The following is a 19,845-nucleotide window of genomic DNA, read 5'->3' on the forward strand; positions in this document are numbered from 1 at the left end:
TACTGACTTCTTAATTCAAGGTAAATGTTCCACCGAAAATGGGTTAAATGAAGAAATTATACCATTCGAACGATTCCTCCCAGCTAGTAGTACGAACTTGCAGTGAACTTTGCGCCGGGCAGATGGCGGAACGATCCAATAATCGGAAAAGCAGTCGCTTTATTTTCGTCTGAATTTCACCGAAGAGCCAGGACCAACGTTTTCCGCCTCTCGGGTCTGCCTGGTCACGTATTCACTGGCAGGGTTCGTCCTCCGAATAGGTAGTTGCCTTTGGATGTGCCGATACACTGATGGTGGTATCATATCAAAGTGGGGTTGATGCTCGTTATACCGAAGGTTCGTTAAGCCGAAAATGAAATAAGTTTCGTTATTCCAAAACACTCGAATTCCGCAGACCTGGATGTTCGTTAATACGAAAAAAAAGGAGCTAGTTTAATCCGATCATTTAGTGTGGCTTTATTCTGATGGTTCGTAATTCCGAACATGAAAAAATAAGGTTAATCGTTATTAGTTTTCCAACACACACAAATTCCGTATACCTATAGATGTTCGTTACTTGAAAATGAAAATTTCAAAGATTCGTTAATCCGAAAATGAAATGAAGTTGGGTACTAAAGAACCTTCGGGATTACCTTGCCTTATATAGTTCGTTTTCGGATTAACGAACATTCGGAATCACGAGCTACAACCATTAAAGTGCAACTGGACATCATGGTCACGTAGACTTTAAATGTTATAAGTAAAATCAGAAAAAGAGAAGGGTTGAGATTTCATCAATTCCCAACCTTCAAAAAGAAAATGGAATTTTAGCTGAAGTTTCACATGCTTTCACGAAAATTGAGTGATAACTATCAGGAGCCATGCAAAATCACATAATTGGAGTTGATGAGGACTCGTTATTATCTCCCGAGACTTTTATGACCTGTACGTAAGTTTTTCAATGACTTTCCTGTTATTTACATGACTTATCAAAAGAAAAAAGTTATATCCTTCGCCTGAAACTTATTGTAGTCCTATGATAACTTAGTAGGTGGGGGAGAGGATTAGTATTACTGATTACCGACGAACATATGGGAGACACGTGTATAATGATTATGACTATAGTATGATATTATCGTTGCTATAATTACCAGCACAATCTGCAAGTCTCCTTCTTGCATATACGGACGATACATTTCATTATTTATGGATTGTTTTGGTTTGTGAGTATACATCAACTTCTTGCTATATCAGGCATCAACAAATTACTTGCCTTTGAGTTTGATCAAATCGGTTCACAGATGGCATATAGACGCTAAAGAATGAAATAAAACACATAATGCCGAGTATTTTGAACGCATCGACTGTGTAGCAGCACCCCGTGAGTACTGTATCATTGATGAATTAGCAAAGAAAGCAGGACGTTCTGACAAATAGTATACTGAATGCTTGGTATAAATAAACCAATGCGTGTATGCTTTTGAAGACATAAATGGTAAAGAGCTATATAATTGCGGTGCTAATTTGTAATTTGCAATCCGCAGGAATTAGCACCGCAATTGCGATATATGCCATCTGCTATTTTGCAGGGCCAGATAGTACCGGATTATCGGTGGGGCTAGCCCACTTTGGCAAAAACAAGTGTAAACAGAAAGTGGGCTAAGGAAAGTCCGGTACCAATGGTGGGGCTAAGCCCCCCCCCCCCCCCCCCCCCCTTAGCCCCACCGTTGGTACGGGACTAAGCAAAAATTTGCAAGTGTGAAAAGGGCTATAGTCAACGACATGTCTCGTGGTCATCCGATCAAGTCGATATTGTCTACTGTAATATGATTTTTTTCAATGGTTTCATTGCCTATGAAGGGATACAATAACACAAATTAACAGACACCAGACGCATAAGAACGAAAATAAAGACTGTTTAGAAGTTTAGTGGAAGCCTTATCTAATCTTTATTTAATATTTCGCCACATCTTCGTTGATTTTACATCCCTCCAGAGAAATATCCGAGAAGATTATGTTGATATGCTGGATATCCGCAGGAAGCATTAACGACGGTTTGTCTATTAAAATATAGGTTCGTGGCCATAATCACGTACACTGCGTATTTGACCCGCGCGTGCCAGTGTAACGACTTCCGGTCATTTACAGGTGTGTCATCCACAGACAAATGACAAGAAAAGAGCCCTCAGGTCACGTGCCAGCAGGAAATGACAGGTAGAATATGTCCATCATCATCACAGCTTGATCTATGCATATTTCGAGCTTTCTCCTCTTTATAACTTTGGCACGTGGTATGGGGATGACTATTTTAGAGATCACGGGACCGAATTGCATAAACTCCAATGTGGAATGAACGTCAGGGTTCATAACAGGGCCGGTGTAGATATCTATTAGACGACTTCCTATAAATCAGCAGCAAAGGAGGGGTGGGGAGAAGGAGCGAGGGGCCTGGAGAAGTTTGAAGATAAGGTTATAGGTTCTGCTTAGAACAACCAAAGTCACATTTTGTTTTGCTTTGTTTCGGTTTTCTTAAAACCACGCCACATATTCATAACAGTTCTTTAAAAATTATCACAGGCTGAATAAGAAAGATTAAAGTGGATTGTTCTAATATCATGATAGACCGTGTTAAACCATCGAAACTAAAACCTCGTTCAGGTTTTAAATAAAATAGACACAGACAAAGGGGCAAAATCTTAAATAGATTGCTAAGTACGTCGAAGAGGAATAAACTTTATTAGCGTTTGATCAAGAGTTTGAAAGGTAAAGTGTCATCATTAACACACTGGTATCATTATCTTACATAGTATATACACGGATTTTTTTTTAAACGGAGTAAAAAACTGTTCGTGCTTGATATTTGAATTTATTCACAATTATGACAAATATTACAAGTTGTATCGTATAGTCAACTGTACATGGTCGGACCATTCGGTTATCTCTTCTATACAAGACATATAACCGTCGGGGGTAAAAATCCATTATCAAATTCTATATATATTTATGCTCAAGTGTAAAAAGGAATAAAAAGATACATCATCATGCGAGCTGAGAGTCGAATGAATCTGATATTTGTTCTAATCCTTCTTCACAGTTTCTAATCGCTCGCAACTTTCCCTCTTTCGCTCTCAATTTCGTCGTCATCGACTGAATTGGAGATGTCACGCCCGTTGATCTGATCCGCTTCTCATGAGGTATGATACAAAAGCAGTAATAGCTGCGAAGCCATTATACGTTTCACTCCACATACGTCATATAACATCATCTATATCATAAAACAACAACAACAACAACGATAATAATAATAACAATAATAATGATAATGATAATGATAATGTTGATGATGATAATAATAATAATTATAATAATAATAATAATAATAATAATAATAATAATAATAATAACAACAACAACAAAACAGACCAACCAAACAATATACTGAAGAGGACAAATGTTTTAAGCAAATAATGGTCATGACTGCATGCGTATTACTTCTGCCGTATCCAATGACAAACATAATTTATAATGTTCATAAAATTTTCAGGCAGCCGTGCTGGAAGGGTTAAATCAGACGCGATACGCGCGACAGGTTAATGGTCAGGTGCAAGTCCGTGGGTTATGGTCGCGTGCTGTGCCCGGGAGGAAGGGGATTAGCATCAACCAGTTCCCGTTTGAACGTGATCGTGAGCCCGTTCGGCCTCGTAATCAGGCCACGACAAGGAAACGCAATTGTAGCCAATCGCATTCGTGCTAGATACAACCTGCGATAAGTCCCATCGTAACATACCGAGTACTCCGGGGGAAAAGTTCCACTGAGACAGCATGAGAATTTCGGCGTCGTGAGGGGAAGTGACTGTTTGGTTAGATGAATGTGTTTGCTTTGCAGCTTGCAGTTTCTATCGGGGTGAGGAATGTGCCTAGTGCATTGTGTGTGACAGTAGAACATTATTATCCGTGCAAATCAAGTCTTGCAATATGATGTTTTATTTCTCAAATTGCGTTTGAAGAAGGGAAGAAATGATTTTTTCTTTATTAGAAAAATGAGTAAGATAACAACGCAGCAATACATTGTACGGGAAAGTCGACAATAAAAAGATTAAGATAAGCAACATCAAATCAGATGTAAAGCATGCCAATAACTGGGAGAAGTAAATTCAAACATGCTTGTATTTATATCATAAAATGAGCACATGGCTCATGCTTTGATTCATTAAAGACACCGATGAAGTAAATGATTTATAAAAAAAGTTTTGTTTCTCTTAGGAATATATCGCGCATATTTGCGGAAAATGTAACGATGGTTACACTTCTAGTTGGTGCAACATTATGATATGAGTATAAAATGTTAGTTTTCTTTCAACAAGTCCTAAGCTCCGATGTTTAACATACATGTTTTTCACAAGCCGCTTGGACATGCTGTTAAAAGAAAGCCTGTCAAAAACTTAAATGCTCAAGGACAAAGAATGGTGTCTGACGAAACTTTTGCCAAGTTTTTTTTCAATGAATCTGAGAGGGTTTTTTTTTTAAATTCTTTTTTTTTTTGTCTTTGTCACTCATTGTCTGGTCAGCTAATTTATGACGTCCAGTCCCTCACCTGCAAATGTCCATAATTTCGGATGAGATCCCTTATCAGTTATTACTCATGGGAAGTCGACCAAGACGAAATGTCCGTCAATAAGATGCCCCAAGTCGCCTCCGTTCCCTTGAATTGAAGAGAAATATGAATAAAAATTGATCCGTTGACATCGAGACTATTTTGACAACGACTCTTCAGAAAACAGTGTCATATAATGACACTATAAATGCTAGCACGTCTATCATGTCTATACTCATAATTGATGTTATATTTTTGTAACCCCATGTTTTCATAGGTCAACTAGAGAGGGGCCGTCAAAGGCGGCAGACCCACGCCTAAGTACAAAGTCGGGGTAAACATAATGTGCATTCGGTCATCTACCAGAATTCGGCCACTTAATTGCCAGTGTGCTTTATCACCAGCCAGTGAGTTCTACCAAAGATCGTACACTGAAGTGTACGATCTTTGGTTCTACAGTCACATCACACGCAAATCACATCATTACACATATGGTATTAACACTCATTCACGTACAGGAAAGTCCTTAAGTCTCCTCCAAAAATCCATCGAAAATCCCAAATTCCACCGTCAAAAGTGCAGAATCGGAACTTTTCCAAGCGCGCGCGAATTAAGTCCAGTTTTAAGAGTATTGTCTACGCGACGGGTCGCGGAAAAAGCGCTAAAAATCGAGAAATACGAGTGTACGATCTTTGATGGTATCCACAAAAGCAAAAAAGAAAAACAAAATTTACGTACCCCCTAGGCAATTACCCCTATGATTAGTGTCTACGGGAATTATTCAATGCAAGGGTTGAATGCAAATGTCTACTGCACCAGTATTCGGCCACCAACGAGCGCCGCAACGTCCCCGGTGCAATTTTGCACCAACAGTGTAGAGCGCAACGCATTTTCAGCGGTCTTGCACACGCATTGACATTGAGCACGCATATCGTGCAGTGTGACTGCGACCGAGCAAAATGCTCCTCCAACGAAAAAAACAATCAATGTTAATTTGAAAAATCATCAAATATCAAAGGTCGTATGAGTGTACGATCTTTGATGGTATCCACAAAAGCAAAAAAGAAAAACAAAATTTACGTACCCCCTAGGCAATTACCCCTATGAAATAGTGTCTACGGGAATTATTCAATGCAAGGGTTGAATGCAAATGTCTACTGCACCAGTATTCGGCCACCAACGAGCGCCGCAACGTCGCCGGTGCAATTTTGCACCAACAGTGTAGAGCGCGATGCATTTTCAGCGGCCTTGCACACGCATTGACATTGAGCACGCATATCGTGCAGTGTGACTGCGACCGAGCAAAATGCTCCTCCAACGAAAAAAACAATCAATGTTAATTTGAAAAATCATCAAATATCAAAGGTCGTATGAGTGTACGATCTTTGATGGTATCCACAAAAGCAAAAAAGAAAAACAAAATTTACGTACCCCCTAGGCAATTACCCCTATGATTAGTGTCTACGGGAATTATTCAATGCAAGGGTTGAATGCAAATGTCTACTGCACCAGTATTCGGCCACCAACGAGCGCCGCAACGTCCCCGGTGCAATTTTGCACCAACAGTGTAGAGCGCGATGCATTTTCAGCGGCCTTGCACACGCATTGACATTGAGCACGCATATCGTGCAGTGTGACTGCGACCGAGCAAAATGCTCCTCCAACGAAAAAAACAATCAATGTTAATTTGAAAAATCATCAAAATACGGGCCAGTTTGTGATGACGGAGAACGAACTTTCATAAATCTAGAAGGACATAGTCCCTCAAATAGGCCTAAACGTAAATTTCGGAATTCTTACGAACATTTGAGCAGCGAAGTCGGATCGTTGGGGAGTTTATGTGTTCGTATGGTAGCGGAAAATCGCAAAGTGAGAAACGGGAAATTTTCGGAATGGTCACTATACCATGGGGTCAAAACTTCAAGGTCACACAGAATTTGCAAGGGTCAACCGATTATCACCAAAATCTAATCGATTCTTTCCTGTCATTATCCAAACATTCCCTGAACATTTCGTGCAAATCCGTTTACCCGTTCTCTTGTTATCTTGTACACAAACAAACAAACAAACAAACAAACAAACAAACATACAAACAAACAAACAAACAAACAAACAAACAAACAAACAAAAAAACAAACAAACAAACAAACAAACAAACAAACAAACATACGGAACCCTTTACATAACCCCCTGCCGATTTTCATCGGCGTGGGTAACTAGGCTTGCTTGTAAGCGTGTTTGACTTCATAAGCTAAACAGCAATTATGAGCTCTATGCATAGGGCATAGATTCGGCATCTGTATGCTTTTGATTCAAGACGCCAAAAAAAAAAAAAATTAAAGAATTTCGACGAAACTGTGTTTTTAGAAATGAATTTAGATGGCAGACTTAAGATGGAATTTCCAGTTCGTCTTCAAATTGACTTCAATGGAAAGAGTATATTCATACAAATAAAAAGAAGACGCTTTCATTGAAATAGAAATAAAAACAAAGAACTTATTGCGGTGAAAGTTGCAGCAAAATGTAGATAATTATACAAATTGGTCAAAGTCGCATATTCAAATTTGTTGAGACTGTATTCCTGATGAAATATACACCACTCTTTTACAAATCCGAGGATACTGAAATATTTTGATACCGAAAAGTGTAGTTGTGCATTCTTTTATTTTACACGAGATGACGTCATGTACTATGATAATTGTCTGAGCAATGAACAAATATCAGGATATCTTATACTGTGGGCAACTTACCGGTTGATGACATTCGTTATAATTCGTTGTATCTAAACTATCTAATTATTCCAGTTTCGTCTAAAACAACAACAACAACAACAGCAATATATGACATCTGTTTCGAGTTTTACGCTCGTATCATGAATTCGTACGATAAAGATTTGATTGTGTTGCATTAAGAATAACTTAGGATTTTTTTTTTTTTGTTTGAAATAAGAATAGTGTGTTTAATGCTCAATAAAAAAAAAAACTGAAACTGAAATGACGCGACATCGAATTGAAGGGCTCGCGCTACATCGCCTGTGTTCTTCACCCGTCGAGCTCGCCGTGTTGGTCATGCGCAGATCACACTTATTTTCCTAGGACTCTCCTATAATAATACGGAAACTTCCAAACATTCATACATTATTCTACGTAAATACGTGAGTCTCGAGACAGTTCCTCCCTTGACCCATTGCTCTCACATTAATACGGAAATGAAGTGTGAAAATGAGTAGAATCGTCTTGGTTATCACAACTAATCACTGAGAGAGAGAGGGATATATATATATATATATATATATATATATATATATATATATATATATATATATATATATATATATATAGAGAGAGAGAGAGAGAGAGAGAGAGAGAGAGAGAGAGAGAGAGAGAGAGAGAGAAAGAATGGCAGCGTACTAGTAATAACTAAGAGATGCGAAACAATGATAATAATGATAACAACAACAACAACACTCGAGTTTGCAAAACATGCAGAGCTCTAAAAACAGGTTATTCTTTATCTTTCTCCTCCTCTGCTGGTCAGAACACCGTTTTTCATCTTCATTTTCACCCTATAGATCGTCCTTCTTCTTCTTCTTCTTCTTCTACTACTACTACTACATACTACTACTACTACTACTACTACTACTACTACTACTGCTACTACTACTACTACTACTACTACTACTACTTATTCTTCATCTTCTTTGTCCATGCTGTCTTCTTTTTCTAACCCCTCTTTTCCATTTTTTTTCTAGTTATGATTTCAAGTACACGGTTGAGGGATGCATCTTTTTCCTTTTTCTTTTCCTCCTGTTAGTCTCTCCGCCACCTTCCCATTTCGCTACATCACATGGCCGTGCTTTCGATGTGGTGCCATGAAAATGGAATATGCAACATAATACATCGAAAAATTACTTTCAGCACGAGACCTTATCACAAGACAGTGCTGTAACTTGTTTAAGTAACTTTCGTCAAACTTGTGCGTCAGAAAAAAAAAAGAAAAAAGAAAAAAGGTCAAAACACATCAAGAAAAAAAATCAAGAAGTCTGAATCCTGAAAACAAAGCTTACTATTTTGTGCATTCATTTACTGCAAATTGCTTCGTATTGTCGATTTTGTTTTTCAGCTTTCACCCCGTTCCTTTGTGTGTGTGTGTGTGTGTGTGTGTGTGTGTGTGTGTGTGTGTGTGTGTGTGTGTGTGTGTGTGTGTGTGTGTCTTGTTTTAAACCTTATTTCGTGTAGATTTTGTTTTGGCTGTTATGTTGGAGGGCTATTTTAAACAAGAGGATAGAAGACGCCTGATGCTGTTTAACTCTCGTTTATTATAGAGACCGACCGGAAGTGGGAAATGTATGTGGGTCAAGACGCCAACTGATGGAAATAGATCATAATTAGTGATGACAGTACTATTGACAGACAGACAACCTTTTTCCTTATCCTTTGAAGTGGATTGCATCCTTATAGATATTCTTAAGTGGTATTTTGAAAATCATATTCAGGAGAGCAGGAGAGAGAGAGAGAGCGAGAGAGATAGAAAAAGAAATTGTCAAATAGTTTGACATGCGCGCGCAGCTGTGCTGTTCCAATTTGTGTAAGTAGTAAATATTTCATTGTGCAATAACTTACCGATAATGATTGTTGCAATTTACAATAAATTTCAATACATGATTTAACAATCTCATAGGTCTGCATATTCTTTTCCATGTAACAGTGCACAGAAAAGATAAGACTTATGATAAATTTTGACAGAACTAACGATGAAACTCATATCATCAATAATCGTCATGATAGTAGATGAAATAATGATGACAACAATCGACCGAAATTCGCTCAGACGCCTCTCTTATAATTTGTACATTCTTTTTATTTCATTTATCTGTATTCATATGAATATACAAATATTATGATAAGCCTATATGCTTATACTTATATAAACTTATTATGAGTATTTACACTCTTGCGAATGTTCTTATTCCACTGTCATTATTATTATTATTATTATTAGTATTAGTATTATTATTAGTAGTAGTAACGATGATAATAATAATAATGATAATAATAATAATAATAAGAAGAAGAAGGCTAAAACTACTACTACTACTATCATTGTTATCTTTATCATTTAGAATATTATACCACTACTAAATATTTCTATCAATATCATTATCATCATTATTGTTATTATTACATTTGTTTTGTTGTTACTATACAATTGATATCATTGTCTTCATCAGTGATTATTAATACTGATATGAAAACTGATCATTACTGGTCGTGTGCGAGTGAGCACCACAATGATATGTCTCGCTGTTTGTTTGTGTTTGTGTTTGTTTTTTTTTTCATCCTCGATGGAACAGAATTTATGAATTGTGTATCATCCTCTTTTTTGTAGTTGTTGTTTCTATGATTCGACCATGATAGTAATCCATAAGAGACGCATTCACTGTCAAAAATATTATTCTGGACTCTTCTCCGCTAGTCGTCGATCACTCATATTTGGCCACTAGTGAAGGCTAGGATTATTCAAGAAAGCACCGACGTAGCAACAATAGTGGACGACAACAAAGAGATTAAACGCTAGGGCTTAATTTGTTGTCTAGACAGTTATTACCTTTACGATAATTACCTCTTAAGGTAACCAGGAATTCACTAAATTCTGGAGGGGATATTTTTCCTAAAATCTCTCGAGACTTAGTCTTCTACGAACTCGTGCGTTCTTCTTTTCATCTTCTGACCTCATCTTTACTTATTATTTGCTATTGCAAGTTCTGATTTCTGTCGATTTATTACTGCATGATTTAACTAAGCATCCATGGTTTGTCAGGCATTTTAATGTAAAGAAAGAGATATCAGTAAGAATTATTATATTCTGATTTTGATATCATGCTTCTGCAACAGCGACTGAATGATAGAACAATGTGTCTACGTCACATCATCAAAATGTAAATTCAGTATGTTTGTATGTATGCGTGTTTGAATGTGTGTATGTGCGTGTGTGAGTGTGTGTGGCTGTGTGTATGCACATGACATGGTCAAAATGTAAATTCAGCCTATTTGCATGTGTGTGTGTGCGTGCGTCTGTGCATGTGCGTGTTTGTGTGTTTATGCTTGGACGTGGTGGATGCGGAGAGGAGCGGGGGGGGATAAGGCTTATATTTATTTATTTATTTATTTATTTATTTATTCATTCATTCATTTATTTATTCATTCATTTATTTATCTATCTATTTATTTACTTATTTATTTATTTATCTAATGGTTTATTGATCAAACTTCGCAGTCGAATGGTTGAATTGCATCTGATTTACAGGTATAAAAATAGAGTGAGACAAAGTACATTACGTATACAAAACACGAACAAAATACAATCCTTACAACAACAACAACACCAACAACAACAAATAATAATCAGTACATCAATAGTGGCCATACGCACACGTGATATTACAATAAGGCAGAGTTGTCTGAAAAAAAAAATCAAACCCGGTTTACATACACGTACCTTATATCCTCCATTACCGACATCACAATCCTTTCAGCTAATATAAAGGGTGAGGAGAAGAGAGAAGGCGTGAAATAAGGAATGTTGAGAGACAGAGAGTGCTAGTACATGCAGTGTGAGTCTGAGACAAGATATGGAGAGCGGAGAGTGAGAGAAACAGATTTAGGGGGAAGAGATGAGAAAGTGTTAAAGGCTGGGGGAGGCACAAAGGGAAAGCTGGAGATATGTAAGGACAAAGGTGAAGAAGAAGAGGAGTGAGTAGAGGGGAAAAGGAAGGAAAGAAAAATAAAAAAGCTCAAGCCTTTTTCTATGCCAGTTTACTAAAAAAGGTGGAGTATATGACATACTGATTGTTGAAATATAATACACTAATTTATATCACTATTTCTTTATCTTTGGTGCAAACATGTATTTGAATAAGTGTATCAACAGACAATTCAAACATAATGAATATAAGTATAATATTATAATAATTGCTCTTCAGTTAAAACAAAGACAGATATACTTACATACACATTATTCATATAAGTTTATAATCATATACATGTATATATATTCTTCCTCATACAGTATTTCTTCAGAATTATATCATCTATGAAAATAAGAATAGTATCTCAAAACACATAAATTGACTTCATCGTACTATCCCCCAAACAAATCCAATGTAATCTCCATAGTGTGAAACAACAGCCTATATCTAACTACACAAAAATATCGTAAACATCATATTCAATATAACTGAAATAATTCAATCTTCATATCAATACTTTAACTATCAGATACAAAAATAAATGCACAAAGCAAGTCTTAACACATGCAAAAAATAATAGTAATAATATGACTTCAACATCAAATATCAGAATTTTGAACTTTCACCAAATCTTTAAGCATTACATGCGTGTATGCAAAGTTCATAAACATAACTTAAGTCATTTTCTATTCAAAAATATTAACATTTTTAATTAAACCATTAAACTTTAGACCCCGACCCCATAACATAAACTTTCCCACAAGAAACTTTGCCTGGTATTTAATACACGTGTATTAAACACATTGCTTTTCATGAAAATACACATACTTTCAGCCATCGAGTAAACATGGGTTGTACAATAAAATCCAAAAATTAGAAATGGCAATATTTACTTTGGCACGAAGATTAATTATGACCAGATTCCCATTGATTAGGGATTCATTCATGCTCATAACTTTTCTTTTTTATATTCTGTTCACTACATTACAAGAAATTAATGGAGGGTTGCCTGAAACTTTCCCCAGCTTTCCGTAACATACTAGTAGTCGATGTCCTCGATATGACTTTGAGATTATATGATAGACTCCTGGCCCAGCAAAAGCAAAAATGAATGAATAAACAAACAAAAACTTAAGAACACTATCACATTATGTTTGAACTCTCGCGCTATCGACCTAATTTTCAGACTATTTTGGAAACTGTGAGGGAAAAAATAAACAGACTTGGTTGCGCAGTAGTAGGTAGTGGCCATTTCTTCATTACCGCGCTTTAATTTTGCTGTTAGTGGCAGGGGAGAGAACATTACTTTTGCTGTTCGGATCACATAATACATTTGTACTTCAGTAAGCAAAAAGATTGATAATACTGTGGCCTACTTCATACTGCACGCAGTCAAAGTGCTTGTTGGCGAGTCTGCAGTGCAGCAGGACCACCGAACTAAAACCTATGTTTTAGTTCGGTGAGCAAGACTGGTGAATAATCCTCCCGAACACAAGAGGGCGTGCGGCCCTCTTCAAGTAAATTACATGAAAATCCAAAAATCGGCTCCCTCGAAACACAACATGGCCGCAAACATGGTAAGCTCGTGAGAAAGTATTTATTCATTTACTAAGCTTCCTAATTTTACTCAGTCTTTCTATGAAGGGGAAGTGCTCATGTTAGTCATGAAAAGTATTTGTGTGGCAATTTAATTACTCAAATACTGTCAATACATTGAATAAAGTTTATATTATTTTTGTCTAGTCATTAGATGGTCCCACTCGCTCGTTTTTGTGTGGGCAATTGAGTGTGTGTGTGTGTAGAAATGCACACCATGCATACCTACCCTTTCCTTGCATAATTTATCAATAAAATTTTCTTGTGGCTATCAGAATGTTAAGATGGATCATATCAAATGGTTTCATGGAATTTAAAGGTCAGTTATGAAGGAAAAATAGTTAATTATGACTCAAAAGTATGTAGGTTTGTTGGCCGTTGGCCTAGCGCGATGGATCAATGAACATGTCGACTGTAGAAGAGCGATATGCAGGTAACAATCAAAATCAGTCATTATAGTCTGTATAACAGCCGCTTTAACCAAAATAATTACGTCACCTCGACAATAAAGGGGAAGGAAAGGGAGTGAACTTTACCAGTTTGAATCTGGTGCATCTTCTTTTCTTTCTTTTTTTAAAATTGTTTTCTCCTGCACATGATTGTGACATTGTGTTTGTGTGTCTGTCAAATTTGTCGCTGACTTAAAGGGCAAGTTCACCTTCATAAACATAAGGATTGAGAGAATGCAGCAATATTAGTAGAACACATCAGTGAAAGTTTGAGGAAAATTGGACAATCGACGGAAAAGTTATGAATTTTTAAAAATTTTGTGTTGGAACCGCTGGATGAGGAGACTACTACAGCTTGTGAGTCATATGCGTACAACAGTATAAAGAAAATGTAAAGAAAATTCAACATATTTTCACTTTTTTCGCATAATAAAAGAGCACTTGACTTGCCTCTTTCTAAAGGCAGGGGGAATAATATTACCCATAACATTTGTCGGTAACGAGTCGGGGGAATGTGTACTTTTTTCAAAAGATGAAATTTTGTGAAATTCTCTTTATATTTTCCTTACATTGTTGTACGCATGTGATGTGACATCTAAAGTTATTCACACACTGCAGTAGTCTTCTCATCCAGCGGTTACTGCACAAAAACTTCAAAAATTCATAACTTTTGAACGGATTGTCCGATTTTCGTCAAACTTTCAATGATGTGTTCTACTAATATTGCTACATTCTCTCAATCCTTATGTTAATGAAGGTGAACTTGTCCTTTAATGATTGAAGGATGATATTTCTGTCCAGTGTTTTTTTTTTTTTAAAGAAATATTTCATATTTTTTCCATTATTCATAATAGATTAAAAATTGAACATTTCATTATTGTGTGCAATAAACGTGACCTTTCAAATATTGTATTAGGCCAAGTAAAAAAAGAAAGTAGTTTCTCGTCCGGGTTTTTTGAGCAAGGCGATGAGGGAGGTCTTACTATTTGATATCTTACTATTTTTTCGAGGATTGTCAAAATGAAAGTAATATGTGTTTCTCGTCCGGTAATTCTGAGAAAGGTAACGAGAGAGGGCTTTACTATTTTCTATATCCAATTAATGAAATGAAATATCACTCTGGTAGCTGTGTTATGAGAGACCAGGTCCCAAGTGTATGTCTTGTCTGCACTCTGTGCATTTTCAAACAAATAGATATATGTACCATACTTGAAACGAAACTTCATGCATGCAGAAATACATTTGCTTTTTCTTTCCACCACAGATGTCAAGGGAAAATGACCATCCTAATACTGGTGTTTAGTGTTGTAATGGCATTTCTGATACCAGTGTACTTGCAATTCTGATGTATTGTGCTATTAATTGAAACAGGTATAAAACGTGCATGTCTTTCAACAAATGTACTCTCTAAAAAAAAAATCGAGTGAAAATATTCACTCTTAAAAGAGTGAATACAAAAAAGAGTGAATTTCGAGTGAAATTGGAGTGAATTTTGAGTGAAAATGTTCATTTTCACTCATTTTGGAGTGACGTCAGGGATCACTCCAAAATCTTCGAGTGATCCCTGACGTCACTCCAAAATGAGTGAAAATGAGCATTTTCACTCAAAATTCACTCCAATTTCACTCGAAATGCACTCTTTTTTGTATTCACTCTTTTTAGAGTGAAAATTTTCACTCCATTTTTTTTTAGAGAGTACGACTGAAATTAATTCCATGATATTCAAAACACTGCTTTATTTATAATTTGTGTTTGTGACTTTTTGACTCCACACAGCTGGTATGTATCTGCATTTCTTCATAATAATGGAGTACAATTGTAGCACATTCAACTGGAAACTGGCTTGTACAATTGCAGATGGATGTCAAAATGATACTGATATGGCATTATAACATTAAACATTTAAAGATGTTTCTTCATGTTCTAAAAAGACATTTGATAATCACTCATCATTTGGATGATGAATGATTGTATACCAAAACTACATAATTGTAGTAAAACATGTACCTGTGCTGGTAAGTCACATTCTCCCTTCATTTCTCCCATGGCCATCATTACAGTGCTACCAAGAAGCAGCAGTGATATAAACAGCAAAATACAACGTGTAATGACAATTTCAGTTCACGCTCATCAAAACTGCTTACTGTGTATTACTTTTCAAAGTTTTGGCTATCAACATTCGTTCGGGGGTGTATTTTGTTTGTTCGTTTGTTTTGTGTGTTTTTCCCTCGTGAAAGACGTAATGATTTCTTCGTATCGAACGTAAACTGCATGTTTACCGTAAACAAGCCATTCAGCTCAGCTCAGCTATGGCGCATTCGATTCATCGAACTTGCAGTAACCTCTTATAGGCAGGAGCACATGGCGCATTCCTTTAAACTTGAAAGTGAAGCCACGTGTTTGCACATCGGCGCTTCCACACACAGCGCGGCATTTTGCGATCATCGTTATAGCAGACTTTCTGATTCCAGTCAGGGGAAAAGGAATTGGAATACTTCGGAAAATACTGATGTTTAAAATCCAATAAAATGAAAAAAGCCTGAAAACAACGCATGATTATGTTTTCATAGTAAACGATAATTGGAAACACGGAACAGAGCATTGCATCCGCTCACAAAGAAGCTCTCTTGAGAAGATGAAAGCATTCCACGTCCACTGCTAGATAGTGGAAGCTTCCATAATCAGCCCAGCAAGTTTTTGGAGGTACATACTTGCACTTGTACACATTTATTGCGAGAAAGCAATCAATCAACGCTGAACATTGCGTAGTTTGGCATCTTTATCGTGCTGGTGACAAGCTCGATGCTTCGGCATGTGTCATAACCTTATGTTTAGAGCCTGTAGGCCTCATAAGTCGACGAGTTTAATTCAAAATAGCAAAAAGAGGGGGATTGAAAAATAAGAATTCTGGTAGAAAAATACGAATTTTGGAGCTGCTGAGTACTAATTTGTGCTTCCAAAGGTTGGCAGCTCTGGTATTTAAAGCCGTTCGCTGTGCACACGTGCGCTTGAGATCGGTTCTCTCCATCACTGCACTCCACGATTTTTTTTTTCCAGCTCCAGAACGCGCGCATGCTATGCTGGCTGGCTGGTCTCCTCTATTATGTGGTTACATTGCGCAACGGTTGTAGCAGCACATGATGCGGGCAGCGCGGAGCGAGCAACAGCACGAGAAAACCGTACAAAAGGTGCTCAACGTCCTGTCTACATCATCACGATGTACCGAGTGCGCTGTACATCACAGCCCAGGCCGCGCCCGCCCGCCCGCGCCCATCCAACTACAGTTCAACTGCTTTGTGGGTCATTCCTTCTTGTCGAGCTCGCAGTGTGAAATGCATGCGTTATTACATACGCACTACAGAAGCTACAGCTGTACTACAGCTAAGTAGAGGACGCAAGGCGTAATTAGAAATGAGACATCACGATTGGTAGGTGAATTGTCGATTTTTTTTTTCGGCGGCCGAAAAAATAGTAAAATATCAAAAAAAGTCGATGCGGCAACTGAAAATCAATGCGGGCGGGGAGCGGGCTGGGACGAGAATTATGAATTTCTTGGTATTTTGAGCGCCATTTTGAAAATAGTAAATAGTAAAAAAATCGATGGGCGCGAGGACGAGAAACTGGTTTCTTTTTTTACTTGGCCTTAAAGTTTATAGCATATTACAAAATGAATTATGGGACTGTCATTGTATCATATTTGTAATTACGCTTTACAAAAATATGATACACATTAATTACAGTCATGTATACTCGCCACAGCAATATTCATTCAATAATGGAATTAATTAATGATAATAGGTCAAACAAAAAGCATAACAATATAATATGTACATGGGTAATTCCATGAAGTTGGGGCACAAAGTGTTACATTTTAGCATAACTCAATACTAATTATGCTATACATATATTGTTTATAGGCTTTACATTTGTATTGAGACCATACATTTTCCTGGAAATTTTGTGCCATTCAGACTCAATTTTGATGAAGTTATTTTTTAAAAATGTAATGGTGTCCTGTAGCATCGTGACGTTTCCATGTAGCATCGTGATAGTTAAAATCTGGTCCTAAAAGACAAATTAATGCAATTAACTTGACCAAAATTTGATATAATATGCATAATTACTCAATTAGTCAGATAGCTAAATATCTTTACTCTCCTTTCCACAGTCTTACTTTTACAAGAAAATTACAAAAAATGTCACTATGCTACGCGGTGTCCACCAAATGTAACAAAAAAGGACACCGCGTAGCATCGTGATACATTTTGTAATTTTCTTTTAAAATCAAAACTGTGTACAGGAAATTTGAGATATTTAGCTATCTGACTAATCTAGTAAATATGCATATTGCATCAAATTTGGGTCAAGCTAATTGCCATAATTTGTCTCTTAAGACCAAACTTTAAAATATCACGATGCTGCATGGACACGTCACGATGCTACAGGACACCGTTACATATTGTTTAATAACTTCATCATAATTGAGTCTGAATGGCACAAAATTTCCAGGAAAATGTGTGGCCTCAATGCAAATGTAAAGCCTACAAACAATAAATGTACAGCATAATTAATATTGAGTTATGCTGAAATGTATTTTTCAAGTATCACGATGCTACATGGACACTGCCCCAACTTCATGGAATTACCCACATACATACAGTATTTGAATCTATTATTTTGTTCTTATTGTAATATGGAAGAGCACTTACAACTGTATGCATGAATGACAACTTGTTCATATTTTTGCAATTTCTACTTTTATGCCTTGGAAGAGAAAAACAAAGGTGTTCACTCATGCATAAACTTTTACCAAATATTCTATGAGAAATATAAACTTGAAAAAGTGTTAGCTTTTTTTTTCCTGCTGAGTATACGGTCCTACTGGTATGCATACTCTTTAACACAGAACATTTAGCCAGTTATTGCCATTCAGAAGATACAGTATGACTTTTGATATTAAAAAAAAAACCAACAACAGTGGCTTGCCAAAAAAAAAAGAATTTAAATAAAAAAGTCTAACCTCTGCTCACAATACAACATAGGGAAATTACAATTGTAGTGTTTACACAAGTTTGAACTTCTGAATGTTGTTATAGTTTTCATCTGTTGCTTAAGGCCGTGTCACACCATAACGCGGGCTTGTGGCGAGGAGGTAGTTTCCAGCACGTAGAAGATTTTCAGCGGGCGAACAAGAATGTGTGCAATTTTCATTCATGCCTTGTCATACCGTACGTGGGAACTTCTGCGGCTTGACTTGCGGGGAAACAAATCTACTCCAAGGAGCTCTCCGCAGTTGGTCCGCACCTGACAGTATCTAGCGCGTAGTTGCCCGGAGGTGCTCACGCAAGTCCGATTTAACCGCAGCCAAGTTTTGAGCATGACCAAAACTTTTTCCGGGTGAGTCGCGGGAATGCCCGTAGAGGTCCACGCAGAACGCCAGTAGGAGACCCTTAGCGGCAGTACTTCCCAGGCAATTCCCACGCAGGTACTTCGCAGTCGCGTATGCAGCCAAGATAATGAAATTCTGTGAGATTTCAGCCATTCTATTAGAGGAATTCCTTCACTAAGTTGTCAGCCCCCACGCGACTGGTACAAAGGTCACACAGTATACTCGCAAGTATAACGTGTCCAGCAAGTAAGACACATGCGCTGACTCGCACAAATCCTTTTCCGCCCTCAGGAATGTCCGGTATGCTAGAAAATCCCTACACGTAACAAGCCCGAGTAGCTTGCCCGGAAAGGTGTGACAGGGCCTAAACACGGTTGCGGGTAAAAAAATATGCGTGCGCACCTCCGGGCGACTACTTTTGAGATACATGCTAGGTACTGTCATGTGCGGATATCTACAGGGACCTCCGGGTAGTCAAAATTGTTTTTTGCAAGTTGCACGCAAGGCTGGTGTGACACGGCCTTAAATGGCCAGTGGCCATCAGGAAAGCAGTTAAGTAAAGAGCAATTTTTACTTCTAGATGTTCCGTTAGCTTGAGATACAGAGTAGCAAACATCAACAACAGCGTTAGTTTCCTGGAATCAGATAGATTAACACTTTGACAAAAATCTTTAAAGTTCAAAGTTTGCACAAAGGCTATTCAGCCTTCCTCCTAAAAATGATACTACATGTACATGTATATTACGGGATGGTGCACAGAAAGATGATGGTTATGTTTTGTTGCACAAGGGTTTGTGTGAGTATTTTGGGGTGTTTTTGTTATTTTCTTCTTCTTTTTTTTTGCATTTACTCATTGCATGTTCTCATAACTTGTTATACTTCATCTCATACTTACAGTTGTACATAGATAGAAGAGATGATTGTTTTCAGAGAGATAATGGAAAAGCATACTGTACAGTAAGATATTTTCACGGCATGAAATTTTCGCGAATTGGAGCCGACAGCCTTTTTTGCAGCATTAATTTTTGTGAATTGCCACTGGCATTCAGTGCATAAAGTGTAGACAAGAACTTCTGTGTTCATTTCAATT

General features: G+C 37.2%; 1 protein-coding gene across 1 annotated transcript in view; it reads left to right on the forward strand.

Moving 5' to 3' along the window:
* The first annotated feature begins 12,869 nt into the window (after nucleotides 1-12,869).
* Nucleotides 12,870-19,845, forward strand: part of LOC139737407 (proteasome maturation protein-like) — a 91,309-nt gene continuing 84,333 nt past the window's right edge. Inside the window, exon 1 of the mRNA XM_071648084.1 lies at nucleotides 12,870-12,898. Within this exon, the coding sequence (XP_071504185.1) occupies nucleotides 12,884-12,898 (15 nt within the window). The 5' untranslated portion in view covers nucleotides 12,870-12,883. The remainder of the gene's footprint in view (nucleotides 12,899-19,845) is intronic.

The sequence above is a fragment of the Diadema antillarum genome, unplaced genomic scaffold, assembly GCF_040938485.1.
Source record: "Diadema antillarum isolate AM-2024a unplaced genomic scaffold, OU_Dant_1.0 seq00000692_RagTag, whole genome shotgun sequence".
NCBI lineage: Eukaryota > Metazoa > Echinodermata > Echinoidea > Diadematoida > Diadematidae > Diadema > Diadema antillarum.